Source organism: Haliaeetus albicilla, chromosome 27 (assembly GCF_947461875.1).
Source record: "Haliaeetus albicilla chromosome 27, bHalAlb1.1, whole genome shotgun sequence".
Taxonomy (NCBI): Eukaryota; Metazoa; Chordata; class Aves; order Accipitriformes; family Accipitridae; genus Haliaeetus; species Haliaeetus albicilla.
In genome coordinates this window covers 12,408,512-12,430,162 of record NC_091509.1, presented here as the reverse complement: position 1 = coordinate 12,430,162, position 21,651 = coordinate 12,408,512, and the positions used below count along the sequence as shown (strand labels likewise).

Genomic DNA, 21,651 nt, shown 5'->3' with positions numbered 1-21,651 from the left:
CCTGCTGCCCCACGGCGGGCGCTGATTGGCGGCCGCGGAGGCGCGGGCCACCATTGGCTGAGCGGGCGGGCGGCGAGGTTTGAAACCCCAACAGTAGGCGCTGCGCGGACGCGAGGCGGGCGTGAGGCGGTGGAGTCGGAGCAGCCGGAGCCGGAGCAGGATCAGGAGCAGGGCCGCGGCGTGGCCGGGTCCGCGCAAGGACCGGAGGCCTTTGTAGCGGTCTGGCAATGTCAGGGGCGGGTGGGGGTGCCTGTGGGGAGCGGCGGCGATGATTTCTTGTGCGTGCGGAGACGGCCGGTGCGGCGGTCCGTGGCTGTGTGGGCAGGCCCCGCGTGGCGGTGGTCTCGGGGGGGTGTGGGGGTGCGTGTTGTGTGGGGCGGCCTGTGTGGAGCTGCGTGTGGTGGGGTCCAGCGTGGAGGTCCGTGTGCGTAGGTGGTGTGTCGGGGGTCCTGTGTGGTGGTGGGTGTGTGTGTGCGTTTGCAGCGGCATTCTGTGTGTGCGGAGGGAGGTTTCCATGTGGCAGCCTCTGTTTGCGAGGAATGGACAGATATGGTAGTGGTGGCAGACTGCGTGTAGTGGGGTGCATGCGTGAGGAGCAAAGCTTGGACTCCTGGAAGACTGCTGTAATATCACCCTATCCTCACCGTGCCCCTCTTTCTCCAGGAGCTGTGTGAGACGCCATGGCGCAAGCACTTGCCTCCCCAGGGCTGTTTTCTGATGATGATGTTGCAGCGTCCCCTGTTCTTGAATCCACAGCAACAGGGTTTGGGGCTGATGTGTGCAAGGACCTGCTGTCGGAGTTCTCTGCCATCTCTCCAAATCTGGAAGGCTCCCAGCAGGTGAGGTTGGAGGTCATCTGTCACAAACAGGGCAGTTTTTGACTTGTGGCTGCTGTGTCTCTGTACAAAGGTGTTGTGATGCAGGGCCAGCAGAGACTCTTCAGAAGAAGCTAGAACAAAATGTTGTGTTGGGGGGGAGCAGTTCCTGTTATGAGCAGTGTACTATGAAGAGTTCAGTAAGGGCCTCTTAGTATGATGCCTCTTAGTGTGGTGCTTTGTCTGGGGGCTGGTTTTGGTGTCAGGTGTTTGGGTTGTTGGTCTGATTCACTAGACAAACAAAAGAAATGCTGGTGTGCCTGGAAATGCCTAAGAAAGCTTTTGGCATTGCTAGGGATTTTGGGACCGAAAAAGTGTTCATTAGTTGCTGAGTACTAGTTGGGGTAACCACCCATGTGTTCCATGCTGTGGTTCCTGTTAGTGTTCTGATGGACGGTTGTGTTCTGCCTCTCTGGCTACCATATTTAACCTCTTCTGATTTTTGCAGGCTGTAGCTGAAGATAATAATGGAAAATTAAAGGTGTATCTGAGAGTTCGACCTCTGAAATCTACAGAAATGGAAAAAGGAGAAGACCAGGTGAGACACTGAATGAAGCAGTCTCTGAGCTGGTTGCCTGTGTGCCTGCTGGGAGATGCTATTATCCTTTGCTGTCTATGCTACGGCGTCTTATAAGCCATTGTGATTATGGGGGTTTATGTGTTCTTTAGGGCTGTGTCTGCATTGAGAATTCAGAGACTCTTCTTCTAAAAGCCCCTAAGGACTCCTTCACCATGCGGAGCACAGAACGTGGAGTGGGACAAGCAGCGCACAGATTCTCTTTCACCCAGGTAGGTAACTGGGACAAACGATCCATCTGGAAGTTTTTTGAGCTCAAACCAGCCTTACAGCTTGAAAAGCTGGCCTACTAATACACACTGATTCAAATACACTGCTTGAACTATGTAGTCTCATATAATCCTCTCTACTTAAGTTTGTTTCTGTTGCTGTTTCCTTATTCTCTCTTTAAGCTGATCCTGACAACTCTTTTGGCAGCAAATGCCAAACTCTTGTTTTGTTCATGAGGCTCTAAACGCACTAGAAGCCGTAGTGATATCAGATGTTACTGGATTAAGCAAGTGAACAGCTTGTTTTTGAAGGGCACTTGGACTACAGTTGCTGGTGGGTCTGTTGCTCCTGAATATGGGGCTAGTGGAGGGAACAAATGACTACATAGTATCACTTGAACAACCATCAGCAGTCAAAAGATAGGAAAGATCTACATGAGGCCAATTTTCATGTGTCTTGTTTGCAGATCTTTGGACCAGATGTGGGGCAGAAATTGTTCTTTGATGAGACAATGAAGCAGGTGGTAAAGGATGTACTGAATGGGCAGAACTGGCTGGTTTACACCTATGGCATCACCAATTCAGGGAAGACTCACACTATTCAGGGTAAGGAAAGCACTAGGTGTTAGTAGCTGGTTGAGGGAGTTGTCTGCTTCTATATGTGAATCCTCAGCTTGCTGTTGTTGTTCTTGCTTTAGGCAGCAACAAAGATGGGGGGATTCTGCCTCGCTCCTTAGCAGTCATCTTCAATAGTGTGGGGGACCGGCTGTACCAAGCCATGGATCTGAAGCCTTCCCTCTCCAATGAGGTGATCTGGCTAGACAGCAGGCAGGTGCGACAGGAAGAGACCAAGAAGCAGACCATGCTGCGGGGGGGTCTGTGGGAGGTAAGTGTGGCTTCTGGGAGGTTAATAATAGGGAAAGGATGGTGTCATACTGCATACATGTTCATGTTCTTTGTTTCCTTCTAGGAGGAGCTGTTGACACCGCTCAAGAGGAGTCACAGTGCCGAATCTCAGCTCCAGGCCACTACCAGTGGGAGTTTTGACAGTGGAGTTGCTGGCCTCTCTTCATCTAGCCAGCTCACCAACCATTCAGACATCAGCCAGACAGAAGGTAAGTCTGGAAGCCTGTTCTGTACTACCTGCTTCTTGTTGGAGGATGGGGGAAGAAAGGGTGAAGGCTATTTGGATGCTGTGTTGTGGGTAAGGGGGCGAAGGTGCTGTAGTCTCACAAATTTTCCCTTTGAAAGATAAGGATGTCAGGGCTGAAGAACTTTGCACGTATGTCTTGCCAACATATGAAGAATTTGCCACTGTGTAATAACCAAGCCTTGTGAAATGAAAAGTTGCCTGATGCCTACTTACTTCATTCAAGGGATATGGTTATTGAGCAGCTGAATGCCATGCGATGGGGATAGCTAGAAAGTGGGGTGCTAAAGTGACATGTTGCACTGAGCACTTGTGCCCAGACTTTAAAACCTAGGAACTACTAGCTGACTAGGTGTCCAGAATTATGGAGTGATTGAGGTAACAAGGACTAAAACTTCACTTAAAGTAGGAAGAGTTCATGTTTGAAATATCCTACACTTCTGGAGTCAAGATTAAATATATAAGAAGGAGCATACTGCTAACAGAAACTTTAGGCTGTCTCACTGGGGACAGGCATTAGAGTAGGTCCAAATGGGAGGAGGTATATAGAATAATTTGAGTCTGGGGTAGTCTTCCTGCTGAAGAAAGATATCTCACTCTATAGCTAAACCATTCAGGCTGGACCTGTGAAAAGCTGCAGTCATGACTTTTTTCCTCCTTTTTTTGTCTTCTCTCTTTCCCCAGAAGTGGGCCCTCACTGGGCTGACTTGGATCGCATTTCACTCACCAACACAGGAGATGTGCAGTTCTCCATCTGGGTCTCCTTCTTTGAGATTTACAATGAGTTAATCTACGACTTGTTAGAACCAGTTTTACCTGGCCAGAACCGCAAGAGGCAGACACTGCGGCTCTGTGAAGACCAGACTGGCAACCCCTATGTGAAAGGTAGATTTACCTGAAAGATATTTTTAGTGGCCTGCTAGGGTGACGTGAGGACTGAGTGGGTGGGTGGCTTAGCAGTGATGTGTTGGAGAGCACAATGTCCTCTATGGCCCCTCAGAGGTCTCTAGATTACAGGAATGTTACATTTGTTAAATGTCAAGGAAATGCAATAGTGAAGTTGAGGCTGAGGTAATTTTCTGCCAGTCTCCTAACTGCCTTGCCTGATGCATGCCTGGTTTTCCAGATCTGAACTGGATCAATGTCCAGGATGCCGATGAGGCCTGGAAGCTCCTGAAGCTGGGTCGGAAAAACCAGAGTTTTGCTAGCACCCACATGAACCAGAACTCCAGTCGCAGGTCTGAAGGGGGAGGGGGGTTGTTTAGGCAGAAATACAATTCTGAGGGGCTTATAAAGGTTGCATTTCCTTTTTAAAATATCTGCATCCTTCTTTACAGTCACAGCGTCTTCTCCATTCGGATTCTGCACTTGCAAAGAGGTGGCAGTGAAGTTGTTCCAAAAATCAGCGAGTAAGTTTCATGCTCTCTAGGATTTGGGGGTGTTCTCTGTGGACTTAACTTTCCTCTCTCTTTTGTTGTGGATCTGGGGTATGGGAATTATCTTGAGGAAGGTCTTGTTGAAAGTACTTGGAAGGAGTAAATGTTCCCACTCTTAAGTCTTGGAACTGACTGAGGAGTTTGTGAGGAGTACTGCAAAGTACAACTTGAGGTAGTTGTCAGGCTTTTTGAATCAAGGTAAATGTGAGTAACCTTGCCCTTGCAGCAGGGCTGATTTGAGTACTGCCGATGCCTGCCCCTGGGATGTAGTTGTCTGGAAATGGGTTGTCTCGATACCTGGGAAGTGGCTGTCCTGAGAACTGGCAAAGGATCTTTGAACTTGACACCGCAAAGCTCATGTTGGTGTTACCTTGTGTAACCCCTACACTTAAGGTAGGCCTTTCTGTCCAGTAATAGGCCATACACCCCAAAAGAACTTTCTGTGCCCTTAAGGGGAAGCTGGGAAGGTGAGCAGGGTAGGTGATCGCAGGGTGTCTGAACTGTAAACCTGGATAGAACACGACAAACCTAGTAGGTCATATGAATATCGCCTGTGTTTTCTTCAGGTTATCCCTGTGTGACCTTGCGGGGTCAGAGCGCTGCAAAGACCAGAAAAGTGGGGACCGAATGAAAGAAGCAAACAACATCAATACCTCCCTCCACACACTGGGTCGCTGCATTGCTGCCCTCCGACAGAACCAGCAGTCCAAGTGAGTATCCACAACTCCAAACGGAGTGTGTGGGGAGGCCGTTCTGCTTTCCCATGGGCTCACTCTTGTCTCTCCCCTTAGACTGAAGCAGACTGTGGTTCCCTTCCGGGACAGCAAGTTAACCCGTGTGTTCCAGGGTTTCTTCACTGGGCGTGGGCGCTCTTGCATGATTGTCAACATTAATCAGTGTGCATCTACATATGATGAAACTCTGTATGTAGCCAAGTTCTCAGCCATTGCCAGCCAGGTAAGTAGCACACACCAGGATCATAGCATGGTCAGGATACATTCTGCTTCTGTGGGAATGGGCCCCATTCCATCATGAGGCAGACGGAATGCTTGCAAGCCTTCCCTGTGCTTCTCCAGGAGATTATTACCTTTACAGTATTTCCAGTTTCTGCTAAACTGAAAGGGTTGACAGTTTGCAGGGAAGTGCCGTGTTTAAAGACTACACAACTTCCAGGCTTTATGGACTAGTAATGATGGCCTTTTCCCCTTCAGCTTGTTCAGGCACCTCCCACAAAGCTGGGACTCCCATCCATACAATCGATCATCAAAGAGCACAACAGGCGAACCAGCCAGGGTCCAGAGGCAACGGCAAAGGAAGAAGTGGAATCAGAAGAAGACAGTGGGGATGAAGCAGATGTCTCCATGTATGAAAAGGAGGTGGGTTGTGATTTGTTTTACAGCCTTTATGGATAGAGGGGCAAGAACATGACTGTTAGCTTTGGCCTGGGAGGTGGGGTTGGAGCTTGGCACTATACCAAGAGATGACAGAGAACCTCAGAAGGATATGGGACCCAGGAAATTGGGAATCCATGAGGAAAACATTCCACAGTTGGTCTAAATCTGACGCACATGCCTAATTTGGAAACACTTTGTCATCTGTGGCATAGGGACAGTACTCTGCAAGGGAAATCTAGAGATGAGAGCACACAAAACAGATGGCTAAATCGAGGAAAAAATAATCAAACTTCCTCAATACTCAAAGCAGGCAACTGGAATAACTGAAAGATCAAGATGAAAGTCATATACCTACAGAGACTTGAGCTGTAATGTGTCAAGGTAGCAAACTCAGGTGCAGCCCTGGGCAGCGCAGTAGGGGAAGCTGCTCTGGAGATAGCTCCATCTACAGTGCAGTGTTGTTTAAGCCATCTCATGGGAGAGGAATTAAGAGCATGCTTGGCAACTTCTCTTTCCAAGGACTAAAAGAATCTTAAACCTAGATCACCCCAGCCTACAGATATGGGATCACCTAGTTTATTCTAGGTCTTAATTCTGTTGTGCACGCAATGGAGTTTACGTCCTTCTTGCAGGACTTGTTGCGTGTAGTGGAAGCTGCACGAGAACTGCTGGTGCAAGAGCGGCAGGAGAAGCTGCAACTAGAAATGCGCCTCCGTGAGGAGATCTGCAATGAGATGCTGGAGCACATGCAACAGAAGGAGCAATGGTGCAGGTACAGTTTAGGCTGATCTCCTTCCCTTTTTTCAGGGTGAGCTACAATACCAAGAACTGCCAGACTCTGACATGTAGTTGTTTGTTCTCTTTGTAGCCAACATGTGGATGCTCAGAAGGAGCTGCTGGAGGAACTGTATGAGGACAAACTGAATAACCTGAAGGAGTCATTGACTGACTATTACCAGGAGGAGATCCAGGTTTGTTCACGGCAATGAAATGATATCAGGAAAGGGGACTTGGGGTACTTGAGTCCAGGAAGGTGACTTATGCAAACTGAAAGGCAAGATTTTGCTTTTTCTGGTATTTTTGTGATATTTGATAGCTTGATCCACAATTTTCACTTCTTGTCTACTCCTTTATGTAGTTCACTAGGCTTTCTATTCTCAGCCCTTAAACTGGAAGCTAATGTGCAACCATTCTTATTCCTCTATTTGTTCAACATGACTCTCCCCCATGTTATTCTCTTCACTAGTGGCTTGCTTTGCACTTTTCAGATTAACACAAGTTCTGTGAATTTCTCTTCTCTTAGTTGTGATGATGGGTATGGGCCTGTCTATATTTTTCATGCTATGGCATTTTAGTGGCCTCTGGGACTTGTTGCAGACCTCTCTGAAGATGCCAACTTTCCAAAAATCCCTTGTCTTTAGGGGTTGTAAAAAAAGTGGTTTAGGCTCCCAGAAAATGAAGTCACTGTTTTCACTTGTCGGACTAAGGCTTTAATGTCCTTTATGTGAAGTGTGTGACTAAGGAAGTCTCCTGGAATAAAGACATTGAAAGTTTCAGAAAAGGCATGTTAAGAAAATCTCGTTGAATATTTGAACAAACTTGCTTTCTAAGGAGCGTGATGAGAAGATTGAGGAGCTCCAAGCTGCTCTGCAGGAGGCAAAGCAAAAATTGGAGAGCCTGGATACTAAGCAAAAGGACTCGGGGCAAGGCTTGCGTCGATCAAAGCGAGTGGCCACCTCAAGTGCTCTGCAACAGGACCTGGTAGATACTAAAGCCAAACTGGAGCAATGTCAAATGGAGTTAAATGCTGCAACAGCAGGTAAGGCAGTGATGCTGCACTGGTTCTGAACTATGCCCAAGCAATCCTTTGTAGAGGGTTAGAGGTAACTTTTTTTTCAGTAGGGTACATCAGATTCAGACTATTCTGAGTTGTAGACAATAACACTATTCTGAGTTGTAGACAATATGAGTAATGTGCTGGATGGACAGCGTTTCACTTCATTTTCACATGAAAATGGACTTTAGGGCAGGATCATCTCCCTGTTCAAATTCTAAAGTCCCTTTGCATAACTGAAAGGGAGAAGCCTGGAATGTTTGTGCATGTCTGCACAAACTCAAAGCTTTTCTCAGCTTGCCTGTGGCAGCTTGTCTTGAGGGAAGTCCTGACTTCAGAAAAACTGAAAGCTTATGAATGTACTGTTGCTCACTACTTTTTGTCTGTTCCTAGAGTTACGCAAGTACCAGAAGTTACTGGAGCCACCTCCCTCTGCCAAACCCATTACTGTGGATGTAGACAGGAAGCTGGAGGATGGACAGAAGGTAATTCCATCTCTGCATTACAGAAAGGAACACTTGCAGGGCAGGATGCTGTGGAAAACCAGCACAGTTTGGAGCTGCTGTTTCCAGGTTTTTAAACAAATGGTTGAAGCTGAAATGGCTTGTTGAAAACAAACCCTGACTAGAGATGTGGAAGGTTGTAGTATCTGTGATCCCTGTGTACCTCACTAAGATGGGATCTTCCCTCAGTACCACATGTCTGAATTACCCTGGAGTGGCTTTGTTTGCAGAGCAACGTCAAAACTAGCGGTTGTATTAAATGTCTTTCTTCTGTAGAATGTCAGATTGCTGCGTTCAGAATTACAAAAACTTGGGGAGTCTCTTCAGTCTGCAGAGAGGGCGTGCTGCCACAGTACAAGTGCAGGGAAACTTCGAGAAGCCCTCTGTACGTGTGATGACATTCTGGCTAGACAGGTAATGTGTCTGTTTTGTTGTGGGTTGCATGGGAGGATTTAGTCTATGCACTTTGCCATAATCAGCAGAATAACCTTGCAGCTGCAAATAAAAATGACTTATTCTTTAGATACATACTGTCTATTACATTAAGGGAGCTATATTGCTAATTTTTTCAATGGTGGAGTCAGACTGCATATTTAACTCTCCAAAGGAGACCCAAATTGTCCCTGTTCAGTTAACTGACAGCTGGCACTTAAAGTAGGAGAATTCAGAGGTCTCATTTCCTTATGCACTTTACTATCACAGTTGCTATGGCAGCATCTTTGCAGCAGGACAGATTCGGCTTTTTCCTAGCCTTACCATTCCTATTTTGTTATTGAATTGCTACACTGTTGACTGTAGAAGCTTTTATGCATAGCTGTATTTAGCACACCAGTTAGTGAATTTTGGCAAAGGCAGTTTATCCTCTTCAGTTCATAGTAACCAGGGAGTGAGGCAACTTGTAATATCTTTATATATATTGCCTTCCCTTTCTCAGGACCAAACACTGGCAGAACTGCAGAACAATATGATGCTGGTAAAACTAGACCTGCGAAAGAAGGCAGCTTGTATTGCTGAACAGTACCACACTGTGCAGAAGCTCCAGGCTCCTCCAACATCTACCTTAAAGAAACGGTTCTGTGCCAACAGGGAAAACCTCCAACCTAATCAACCTCCTGGTAAAAAGCCCTTCCTGCACAACTTTCTGTCACGCTCAGCTACCCGGCCTGTTGCTGGCAGAGGGTGGCAACTTCGTTCAGTTGCTCTATGACTTTTCACAAAGAGATCCCTGCCCCACTATTACTGGAACAGGTGGCAAATCCAATATAATATCTATTTTTTTGTGTGCTTGTTTATTATTGTAGCTGCTTGAGAGCTTATGTAAACGGTTTTTGATATGTATGGTTAAACTTTTAATCAATACCAAAGTGGACAAAATGACCTTTTGTAATTTAAACACTACAATGAGGAAAGTCTTTAAATAGAATGTGGATGATCAAAGTTGTTTAACAAAAGGACAAGTTAAAACTGAGTCCTCATCTTCAGCTATGCTGGCACATAATTCAAAAATAAGTCCACAAGATCTTCCTTGAAAGGTGTTTTCCCTTCCTTGAATTATAATCCTTTATTAAAGTATACACGTTCTAGTTCAGGGCTGTTCTCTCGGATCTTGGCTTGCAATTCTGGCTCCAAGCGTGTTACAGACATAGAACTAAGCGAAAGAAACAGTAAAATGGTTATATATATCAAGCACTTGAATGCAAAATAAGATGGATGACGCATCTGGTTAAACTTCCTGGATTGTGAAAAGAGTTTTCAGATCTTTTTTTAACTTCTTATGAAGGAATCATGCTCACAGACCAGGGGCAAATGAATCCTTCCTTAAAAAGCAGTTATAGAGTCAAGAAATGGCTGTTGCTACTACCATGATGGCAGGAATCTACTTAGTTGATTCAGGTTGTTGCTGGTAATAGAAAGTTACCTTCCTAAAGGTGTTTTTATTAAATATAATGTATTTGCCTATTTAACTTACTGCCTGATTTCATTCAGTTGAATAAAAGGTTTATTTTTATGAGAATCATCTCACAGTAAAGTGAATTAAGCTGCCAGGTCATTTAAACAGCTGCAGTTTCTTAAATACAGTTAAAGGTCTAATCTTCCTATGAAATGGAGAGTCCTGGTTAAAATCAAGAACTACACCATACTTGCTATGCTAGTTTGTCAAGTCATCTTCAGGTAGCCTAGTGACACATAGTTACTACAATTCTCTGTTTTATGCCAGGCAGGGAAACAGGTGGTGTCAGACTGCTTTGTTGTACTCAAACAATTGCATCTGATGAGAATTAGGTATTGTTTTCTGGAAGTCAAAAGCTACTTTAGTTGCTCAATATTTTAACAGATTCAGCTCCTGCTTTCATGGTTTAAGCTACATTTGGCAGCTTGTCAAGTTTAGAAAACCACTAATAATACGAGAGGGACAGCTTAGTTGAATTTAAGACCCTGCTTGTACTATGTACAGCACATTGAGCTAACTTTATTTGTAGGTAACCCATCCAGGTTTCATTATGATTTCAGCTATAGTGAATATTGTTTCTAAGACAGTTTTCAGTACTGAGCTATTTGTGTATTGATGAAAAATTCTTCATGGAAAAATATTAATCAAATTACAAATAAGCATGTATAGTCAAGTGCTGCTCTCTATAACCAGAGGAGTTTCCAGCTGAAAATAAAATGGGCTCTGACTGTAATGAAGCAATAACCTTACTGGACATGAATATATTGTTTGGACCACATTAACCTTTTTTAATGAATCATTCCAGTGATTCTTAACTCTGTATTATCAAGCTCAAACTTCTCAGCTTGAAATAGCATGGTTAAACTACTCACCCAAACCTCTTGTTCATTATTGCTAGGTAGCTGCATCTCAAGCTGCTAGGTGTATGTAAACAAATGAGCCCAAATCAACTATTATATATTACTGATGAGTAACGTAGTTATTACTTTTCTGAATATTCTCATGTTTATCACACTTGTTATATGGGAATTAAGACTGTATGCTCTAGGAGGCAATGACCACTTGTTTCTGTCTTTTTGCAGTACCTTGCATGCATCCGGGAGTGTAACATTAAAGTAAGAATAATGTAACAGGAATACGTACCTTTTCTGAGGAAACAGTGCACAACACAGGGGTGTTGCAAACACGAGACTAGAGGAGACAAAAATGGGTTTACAAATATTTAGGGTGCTAAAGGACAATCCAAAACCCTTAGGCATGGCCTTCTAGGCAGAAAGCTTTTTTTGTGTACAGCGAGGTAAAGTTCCATGAAGTGCTATGTAACCTTTCTTTCTCGCCGCATTATACCTTATGAAATCATTTATCTACTATGTACTACTAAATGCATCAATACTGTGCTTACAAATGTCTATAAAATTATCATTTGATGTCCTTTCAGTGTTTTGCATTGGTGTGCATGACAACATAAAATGCTAGACAACAGCAAATGAAACTCTCCATTAACCAAGTGTTTCAAGAATTCATCACGCTACAGTATTAGATTCCAATTATTGTTTACGGAGGTAGCAGCCAAAGCATCATTTCTAATCAAGCTGCTACATGCCTTTTTTTTTTTCCACTCCCTCTCTTTCTCCCTCTGCATTTCTTGGCAGCTTCTTCATTACTAACAGCTTTTTTTTTAATATGGTATTATCAGTTACAGATATGGAAGTGAAACAACTGCTGTAGCCTTGTTAACTCTCTAAACTTTTTTTCCTTTAAACAAAGTGCAAATATTGCTACTTCCTCAAAAAAAACCCCTACAAGTGTGTCTTAAAATAGCAGACACAATCCAAAGAAATCACTTACCAGAATCCGACTAATCCAACCTGAATGGGAGCACTCATCCAAGGAAACCTCTGTTAAAAATAAACCGCACACAGTGAGTATGGTATCTTTTCTCCTCCCCTTCCCAGCTTCCTGGAATTCTTGTATTGTAAGAGACAGATTGCACCTAAAAGACTCTTGGACACAATGAAGGCAAAACAATTACCAGCATAGCTTAAAGTTGAGCTCCAAGTTGAGAGCCCAATCCCTCTGAAAAGTAGTTAAGAAAATTCCCAGTGATACCAATGTACACTGTTATCCCGAGTTAAGTGTTCCTTAGAAACTATAATAGGTGGTTGACTGTTTTACTTATTACCTGATCCTGAGTATGTGGGTTATTTCTTGGAGTCACACCAGCCCACAGTAGCTAGCAATGCAGCTAAAATTTGGAATGGTGCTGCCATGCTTCCTAAAGGCACAGTGAATTTTGCCCAGGCATCCCTAAGAAGAGCTAGGTCTGGTTCCAGCTCCTATCTCTGGTGACATCAAATGGTTTTAATTTGCAACTGGAGATTTACTTCTGTGAGCAACAGCAACTACAGCCACCAACCATAAATAAGGGAGGTGTCAAGGAAAAATGTAAGTCTGCCTCTCTTAGTCCTTTTTCCTGTCTTACGGTTTGGTTTGATGTATAGGAACTTGCCCCTGTAGCAGTTTGGTACACTCCAGTTCTGCAGGAGTTCACCTTTTATTAAAGGGAAAAAGGGTAGAAGAATAGGGGAAACAAAGCTGAGAAAGCAACACATAACCTATGGATGCATTTTTAGCATATTCCTCATTACTGTAATTTTTGCAGAACTTGAATGTATGCCAAGAAATATGATAGTTTTCTTGTAGGCCTTTAAATTATTTAGGAATCCATTCCACCCCCCCATGTTAGAATTTCAGTTGAAATTAATTACTAATGAAATAAAGCCAGACCTGCTTAAACAACACTGCTGCAATGGCCTTCTGTTGCTACAACAAAATCGGTGTCTCCAGTAAGTAGGACATAGCAGTTGCGTATGATAACAGGAATGATTTTAAAACAAAACAGCTAATGAGTTAAAAATCACGTTACAGTGGATGATGTTTTCAATAAAGATGATGTTTTTTCTGCAAGCAGCATTTCTCAAGCTGTAGAAGTTAGAGGGGAAACTGCTGAACAAAAGATGGGCACTACTTGAGAGTAGAAATAGAAAAAAGAAATCTAGAAAGCTCAGTAGGACAAAGCTTGGTGCTAAGGAAGGTCACAGCAGTGTAAGAGGCATGGAAGATAAGCCTGTCTGGATTAAACTTTCTCCAGAGCCTGAGGGAGAAGAAATGATGTAGAAGATTGCTTCTATTTTCTACCCCCCCGCCCCCCCCCCCCCCCCGTCAATCCGTAATCCAGAAATTAGTGCAGGAACAACTGTGCAATTCAGCAATAACCTGCAACAATAGATAACAAATGGAAAAAGACAGCAATAGCAAGAAGGATAAAGAGTGAATGGAGCAGTGTTCTGCTGTTCTGGCATTCCACTAAACACACCTTTATTTGACTCTCAGCTGAGATAAATTCACTCAAATGCTTTACATTTTATATATTGGGAGAGTTCATGATGAGATGGGGTGACTGATGGAAAGGTATGTAGGATTGTGGCATTGGTGAATACCACAAGTATTTGGGAACACAAGTCAAACTCTGTAGTGCAAATGACTTCAGTCTCTGAGGAGAATTAAGTGAGAGGGATGCTATGTATTGCAGTGTGAGCGTGGGACCTGAGATACATAACAGAAAAGCCCCAAATATTTTATAACTGGAAAGACTGTTGGAGGGTGTCATGAGAATAATAGATAGTTTCATACCTTGATTTATCAGAGTTGGTCATTAATCTGAGAGAGAGAAGTGGCTACTAGTACAGACTAAACATCTGCTTCATGTGGTAGAATACTTTTTGCCAAGGTACTTGATCTGAGTTACAGCCTTTATTTTTCAAGAATGTTACCAGGCTGCACTAATCAAGAAAGATGGTGAGGTAAAACACTTGACACTGGGAGGTCAATATTAAGAATTGTAGTTGCCCAGGGAACAATGTAAAACAATAAAGCCAACCTCAAATGCAGGCTCTACATCCCTACAAAAAGATAAAATGGAGAAGTACAAAACAGCAGAAGAATTTAGTGTGTTAAAGAACTATCACTGAACTCTGAAAGAAGGCAGTTCTCGATGAATTAAGATTTAATTTCCAGATGTCTTTATGACATCTTTAGTGGTTAGTGCAGAGAAATGAAGAAATGATAATTAAGAAAACAAAAGCCATAAGGAGAATCAGCTTTTTTCTAACTGCTTCCTTTTATTGTTGGATCTCAAAATCTGTCAGCTTTCCTAGGCTAGCTATGCCTGTTTTCAAAAAAATGAATAAATGAAATGACAGTTAAATTAGGAATGCATGGAAAACTCTAAGGCATAAGACATTCAAGAATGATGTTTAAAAAAAGAAAAGGCTCTCTGATCTAGTTTTGTAACAGTTTTGAATACATATTTTAGTTGCAGACTGAGAGACCCCAAGGAGCTCGTTTTAAGGTTATATGAGTAAATTTCTAGAATCAACTTGAACGTTAATACAATATGGAGAACAGGAGAGAAACAGTAGCTGAAGCTGTAAGAGTAGTAATATAAATTAAAATTAATAAATAAAAACTTCAGTGTCGATTGGAATTTTCAGAAGTTTCTATGGAAAAAACCAATTTCTTTCCTTAGGAGAAAGGTTACCTGTAACTAAAATACATCTATAAACGCTGTGCCTCAGGGCGAGGTTGTTTATGGATCCTCCTGCTGCAACAGATAAAATAACTTGGTTCTGCGCAGAGCTAGTCAACTATATGTCAGTAGGGATAATGAACATAGGCGTTATACAGCCTAATCAAGAACTACTATACTGCATAATCGCATAGAAGGCAGCCAAAGCCACTGCTGAAACCTATAGCAAAAGTACATATATATATAAAAAAATTTTTTTTCTAGTCAAGAAATGATTAGATTCTTTTTGAAGCAGTAAGTATGTGCTTGTATTCTAACAACATTCTTGAGTAATTTTCTAGCAATAACTTTTGGGAATATTGTTAATTCATACTAATGTTACCACCAAAATGTTCTCATGCAAAATGATGTCGGAGTATGGGGGATGAACAGTGCTATATAACTTACATCTTAATTCAAATATCAGAGGATGATAGCCTGCTATCACTGAGACCAGCATTCCAGAAGCATTTCTTTCTATCTTAATGCAGAATGCCAGTCTATTTTCTTCATTATTTCACACCATTTTCTGGCCCTGTGTGTTGCTTAATAGGCTTTGGCAAGCATACAAGAATTATTTTCAAGAGTGGTGGTGTGCAAAGCAAAGGCTAAGAATAATGAGTTAGTAAAGCATCGTGTGGATGGTGTTGGAGTACTACAAATGGGATGGTGCTTCTGAAACCTCAAGAGGACATGCAGAAGCTGCTTGTTAAAAATGCAGCTCATTCCTTAATGGTTTTAATACTAATCTCTACCAAGTGTTACCACTGACTACCTGCAGAGCAGTGTTTCACCTGAACTCACAGTCTTTGAGGCTGAGGGGGAGGAACAGGTGAGCGTAAACGGTCATGATGGTACCAAAGACCACTGAGTAGTCACTGAAGAAATCGCTCATTTTTGCTGATCTGAAAAATTCACAACACCCTTATATTGATTATACCACACAAAAACAATAGATATTTGTCTCCAAACCCTGAGGATTGCTGCAACTTCTTCACAAATGTCATGTATTTGTCAGTTGAGTTGATAGCATGTGACATTTCTCCTATGTCAAATACATATAAAATAATCTTTGCTCTAAATTTATGATTTTTTTTTTTAAACAAGGGTTAATGTTCCAGGTAATACATTCTCAAGAACGTAACAGTATCACAAGCTGCTTAAAGCTGCTCTATAAACAGGGTATGGGTCAAAAGAAATCAGCAATTAAGAATTAGCCAAATCAGCGTAGGGCCTTTTACGCTGCAGACAAATAGTGTATTTGGATGCACTGCAGTCTTGCTTCTTTCAGGATATACAAGCAGCACACACTGACTTTCACTCTAAAACATCACATTTCCTGTTTTTACATTCTAAGCAATAGTGTTTTCTGTTAACAAGGGAGTAGGGAAGCAAAGCACTTCAGGAAACAAGTTTTTAAAATTGGAAGATGCTTGGGACCTCTTCCCAATGCCTCATTTATATACACAGAAGCACTTTCAAATGGTGTACATAACTGGGTAATCTAACTCTGCATGAGAATAATGAAAGGCAGAAACAATAAGAAATACAGTGTAAATATTTTATAAAGCTTTATCTTAGCCAACCAAAACCAGGCAATTTCCCCTGCTTGTGCTCCCAGTCTCCACCCAAACCACTTTTCCAAGGCAGGGTCTGGCGACTCAGATCATGCTTGCTTTTCCTAACTTCTAACAGGAAGGAGACAGATTCTCTTAGGCTATTTTTCCCAGCTTGTTGGGTGGGTTTCACAGGCAGAGACTTTGCCTGGAGCTATGCAGTAAGTAAATCAGTGATATCAGCTGGTGAAGATGAAACTGCCTTTACTGGTAAAGAATTATAGAGTTCCTCATCTGAATATTATTTCTTGTGTTAGACAACCCTATAATTAATTTCATTATTGTTCTTTACCCTCTCATGCACACACAGTGCATAACATTGATTTAGTTTATGTATTTACTAACACCAGGTGTTTGACTTCACACTACATTAGCATAAACAGAATATAGGAAACAAGTAATCTTTGACGAAGCATGACCATTCTATGCCTACCCTGCACTTGCTCATTCAGTAAATTTTAAAGGATCATTTTCAAAAGAGATTTTTACCATCATTGCTGTTTCCATAGTCAAATTGCTACTACAGCAGCTAAGCAAAGCTTCCTTATTGCTATCTTGAGAAAAAGGCATTATTAAAATTTTCAGTATTTTTCTAATAAACTGTATTCCAAGTCTCAGTACAAGAAAGGTTTATTTACTAGGAGGAATTCTGCATTTTAAGAACAATTATAAAAATAACAAAAAAGTTCATATTTTCCTAATGTTATTTTACACTGTGATAAAAAGAACCAAGCTATCTCTAAGAAAGGCATAAAGAAAGCGACAGCTGTAAAGCAAGCTCTACAGTAATGTCTTCCAGAGTGTTTGGGAGGCAAATATGAAGACTCAGAAAGTATTTTAAATTCATGAAAATATTAACTTAGGATATGAAATACATATACACAGATTATCTAAGACTAACCTTTAAAAAGGCTCTCTTTTCCAATGTATTCATTATGAAGGGAGGAATTGCTGCAAATGAGAAAAAAAACCCCCAAAACATTAACCTTGGAGAAAAAGGCACTTTGTTTTCATTTTCCTTTAGGATGAACTAATACCATAATACAATTTTCACAGCCTTTTGTCATTAACTGAGCTTTCATTTCACATCATTGCCAATTCAAGATACCTGACTGGTATTTACAGAAGTAAATTCTCCCAATAAGCAAAACTTCTAATTTCATGCATAACTAAACCTGAGCTCAGTAACTTGGTACTGGTCAAAGCACCTACTCTACACCAAACCAATTCCACTCAAGCAAAATTTGCTACCATTCCTTTGCTATCTGTATTTTTTCTGCAAAAGCATCCCAGGAGCTTTTCTGCTGCAGTTCAGTGTAACATGCTGTGGATGTTTTCAGAGTAAGAAATGTACATTTCTCTGTGGAACTTCTTAACAGAAATGTAAATACTGCCTGCATAACTGTAAGATAATTTGGCCTCTGAGAAAAATCACTTATATAGAATTTAAGCTCTCACATTGGGAACTGATAATGAGGAGCTGCACATGACTACAGTTATTCTTACCCATGCCAGGAGCAGCCATAAGAATCCTTGAGATAACCACCTGGGTAATTGCCTGCTGAGCTGCTTTTGTTGATTCACCCAGTCTGTTTCCGTTCTCATCTGTGACGGGGATTCCAAACTTGAGTTCTCTGTTGAATAAAGGGTAAAAATAAAGCAGTGACTGACATGCATTTATTCACCTTTTTTTGTCACCTTATCTTTGTCCTCTTAAAATTGTCAGTTATAAGAACTATAGTTTTTATTTTATTTTCCAAGTTAGCCTGTTTGCAACACTCTCTGGCACAAAAATTTCAAAAGGCAAAGAAAGATCTGGGGGAAAATATGCTGAAAAGTAAACAACCAGCAATCTGCCACTTCAGCCTGGTCACATGCATTCCAAGGGGGAAGAAAGGAGGTGTGTTATTTCTGTAGAGAGATTCCTTCAAAAAACAACTTGGAAAAGTGGAATTTCCTGGACTGCTCTGGAAGTAGTCTGTCCTTTCTGACAGACAGCACAGGGCGTACAGGAAGGCTAGTTTCACTGAACTAAAACAGAAGTTTTTGTGAAAATTCCCCTCTGGCATTCTAGTCTGAGTTTTCATTTCAACCACTAAGAACATATTTGAAAGTATAAAAGGAGGCACAAAACGAACTACATTTCTGTAACTGTATTATTCTCCATTAGATCTTTTGCTCAAGTGCAGGGTTAGGTGTTAAACTCACATTACTGGGGAGAACTTCCAGGGGAGTGAGACGCAGGCAGAAGGGCAGATATACTGAGGACTACCTTTATTCTTCTCCTCATCTTTTATAAGAGATAAAATACTACAAGGGATTGAATTTCATTGTAAATACAAATTTTAAATATTCCCTTTTCTACCCATAACCTTGTGTTTATAACAGAGGATGCTTTTCATTTGTTTTTCCCCGCTTCTATTCTTAGTCCTAGTCAAATCAGAATACGTATGAAATTTTGTTTCTGAGAAAGTGCATATTTTTGTAATCTCAGATGATTAAACAGAACTGAAGAGCCTGATTTCTATGACTAACTTCTGCTTGTGGGATTTGAAGCACCATTTTTTAAATGACTGTATTTTTCCAAAGTGGAATTTCTATTAAAGGGTCCATGTGATCAAGTTTTGAAGGACCAGTACTTGGTTTCTGAGATCTAAGACTGAAGAACTCTATGGATAGTTACCTGAAGAGAATGAGGATATTCTATTTTATACCTGTCACAATCAATCAATCAAAACAAGATCATGCATGAAGTTTTTGCAAGGTTCTGAAACAAGCTAAAGAGATATAATGTACTTTATTTAGTAACTTGTTGATCTAAAAACTCAATAACATCCTTTCTTCTAGAATGAGTGATCTTTGTTCTTTTTCCTACCTTTGTCTCATTAGTGGAATATTAATGCAGTTAGCAGCAGCAACAGCAGCAAAAGGAACAAACCGTCCTATAAGAGGTGAGACATGCTGCAAAACACACAGAGAGGAAAAAAAAGAAAAAAAAGAAAAGAAAAAAAAAGAAAAAGAAGAAAAATAATTACATAATCATTTTCTTTTCTAAAGGTCATATTAAAATGCTTCATGTACTAATGATAGACCAGACTTATTTCCTTTAAATTAAAATTCAGTGAAAACTCACTGATGGGGCAGAGGTAAAACAACAAGACATAAGTCATAAATACCTCTCTCAGATTGAGCAGTGGCAGGAGACTGGCAAAAACAATCTTAATTTAGTAGCATCACTGCAGAGAAGTGTCAGCTTCTGAGCATGCCTGTCAGCCCAACATCAACACTAAACAGACCTTAACTTTAGTGTTTCTGCTGGCAAGGTCACAGCCAGCAACATCCACACCAGCTGCTTTGTATCTCAAGGCACTGACTATGGAGGCTATTCATCTAGTCAATGTCTTGTATAATCTCAATTACTCTGCTTAGAATAGTTTCTCAAATAACTTGTCAATGCTATACCACTCCCAGTACATTAAAGCATAAGCAGAGGGGTACAAAATACATTTTTGCTCCTTTTTTTTTTTTAAAGGACCTTTTTTTCATGATTGTGTGTACACTTGTTTAAAGAATTTGAGTTTTCTGCATTTAAGAGCGGCACCTCCTTACAAGTTCTTCAGCCAGTCTAGAGTAGGCATCCACGTTTGCAAAAGTGATACTGCACCTTAAAAACACACCTATACAGTTTGTGGGATAATGAGTCCACATTGTTGTAATTACATATCCACCCCAATTAACTTTCAAATGCTATTAGATACTTTGACATGTAAAAACAAAACTGACGAAAAGGCACCTTAATGGATACAGTTTGTATTAACAGAACACAAGGCTGTTTGATAGATGTATAAGGAGGACAGGCTGTTTGAAATATAAAACCATCTACATGGGGCAAAAATAAGCTTGGGATCTAAAGGGAGCTGCCAAAGGCCGTACAACTCCATACTGGGAGCAGTGCACAACATGACACAGATACACAGGAGGAGAAATGAGCCATGAGCATCTCATAGAACACCAAAGTCTAGTTAAGAATGGAAAAAAATATCAGCACTACCTTTGTTAGTGCATTAAGTCCTAAAGCTGTTGCGACAGCACCCGTGGTAGCAGAAACATAGGCTGTTCCCAGCTGGCTAAAACAAAAATAAAAATGTTTGCACATATACAACAACTACATTTATATCACTTTTAAAAATAATTACATTTTACACATGTAGTTATGCCCCACCAAAAGTTAAGAAGTAGATCTTTCTGTGATACTGCAATAAGATGTGGATGGAAGATTCAAATGGGACACTAAATTAAAAATTAAACACTTTTCTTTCACTAGCAGTAGGAATCGCATGCAAGCAACATCTTAACACTGAATCAGCTTCTGCTGGTTCTGCATTGCTATCTCTTCAGCATTTTCTCATGTGTCTGAATGAACACTTTGAAGGATTTAGTTCTGTATTTAATTTCCTAATTGCTTAAACTAATAAAATCAGTTTGGATTTCTAAGGCCATGTCTATAATAGTAATTAAAATCAACTGTACCAAAACCCATACATGCAGACCAGCTATGCTGCAAACACCCAAATCCAACCCAATCTGCCCTAAAACATACTTTGCATACTTCCCAGCTAGGAGGTCTCTGTATATCCTAAAACCCACGGCTTTCTCCTGGACATCTATAGGCAAGTCAGCCTCAAAACTGGAAAGTCAAACACTGCAATTCCAGTCTCCTGTTCATGATTTCTAGCTTTCTGCATCTATATTTAGTCTCTCTCTTTGCCTTCAAGTAGAAATAAGTACTGTGCAGACCAGTTCATTGAAGCGTCCTCTTTTTGTAAAAAAGCACACAGTGTGGTGTGTGCTATACTGCAGAGCACTGAGAAGATGGCACAGAGAGACACCTGAAGGTCCACACAAAATATCAACTTAGAAATATCCTGGTATAACACCAAACTGATGAGGCACTTTCAAATGGTAGACTAAGCAATGAAACACAGACTCCTATCAAATCTTACGCTGTTAAGTGCTTATGATCAAGGTGCTTAGGCTTATCTTTAACGGCAGAAATGGCGTTCTTGCCTCCATCATTATCAGACCTCATCTGTGCATATCAAATGAATCATAAGCATAGGTGAAAAAGCTTATCCATCACCTCAAACTTTAAAGCCCAACCATGTTCCAGTACATCAGAGAGCAACTTATAAACACATCAGAAGTATGTGGTTCAGTGTCTGACCTGACAGTAATTGGGGCATCACCGCTCCTGTTCGTGTAATTTACAATAGCATTGAAGGACTGGTTAATCCACTGCCAGAAAACCACTGCTGGTGTCGTTCTTGAAAAGAGATATTATTATTATTATTAATTATTATTTAAAAACATAGTTGCATCAACAGCACAGAAAAATGATGGCAAATAAAGAAAAGCCAGTGCAAGCAGTAATCATGCAGAGGTTCTTGTTTATCTGAATGAAACAATACAGTCAATCAGA

The 21,651-nt window shown here is 41.3% G+C and overlaps 2 protein-coding genes across 7 annotated transcripts in view; one reads left to right on the top strand and one right to left on the bottom strand.

The window, feature by feature from the left end:
• The first annotated feature begins 87 nt into the window (after positions 1-87).
• Positions 88-11,360, top strand: KIF20A (kinesin family member 20A). 2 transcript variants are annotated; one of them, XM_069773141.1, is made up of 19 exons: positions 88-219; positions 664-839; positions 1,324-1,413; positions 1,545-1,664; positions 2,129-2,267; positions 2,360-2,547; positions 2,632-2,776; positions 3,499-3,696; positions 3,938-4,049; positions 4,149-4,220; positions 4,814-4,957; positions 5,039-5,204; positions 5,459-5,623; positions 6,274-6,413; positions 6,510-6,612; positions 7,253-7,460; positions 7,869-7,960; positions 8,255-8,392; positions 8,913-11,360. In XM_069773141.1, exons 2-19 carry the CDS (start codon positions 681-683, stop codon positions 9,183-9,185), a joined length of 2,652 nt encoding a protein of 883 aa, XP_069629242.1. In that variant the 5' UTR covers positions 88-219; positions 664-680; the 3' UTR covers positions 9,186-11,360. The 2 variants fall into 2 exon arrangements, with proteins under 2 accessions (XP_069629242.1, XP_069629241.1); XM_069773140.1 differs by having other exon boundaries at positions 3,496-3,696.
• Positions 9,504-21,651, bottom strand: part of SFXN1 (sideroflexin 1) — a 40,910-nt gene continuing 28,762 nt past the window's right edge. For 4 of the 5 annotated variants that reach the window (XM_069773149.1, XM_069773151.1, XM_069773148.1 and 1 more), the window contains 8 exons: positions 21,397-21,495; positions 20,224-20,299; positions 19,048-19,133; positions 17,679-17,806; positions 17,074-17,123; positions 11,778-11,827; positions 11,073-11,120; positions 9,504-9,626 (listed from right to left, as the gene is read on the bottom strand). In XM_069773149.1, the coding sequence (XP_069629250.1) occupies positions 9,530-9,626; positions 11,073-11,120; positions 11,778-11,827; positions 17,074-17,123; positions 17,679-17,806; positions 19,048-19,133; positions 20,224-20,299; positions 21,397-21,495 (634 nt within the window). In that variant the 3' untranslated portion in view covers positions 9,504-9,529. Of the gene's footprint in view, positions 9,627-11,072; positions 11,121-11,777; positions 11,828-15,360; positions 15,462-17,073; positions 17,124-17,678; positions 17,807-19,047; positions 19,134-20,223; positions 20,300-21,396; positions 21,496-21,651 lie in introns of all 5 variants that reach the window. The other variant, XR_011322508.1, reaches the window with a different exon arrangement.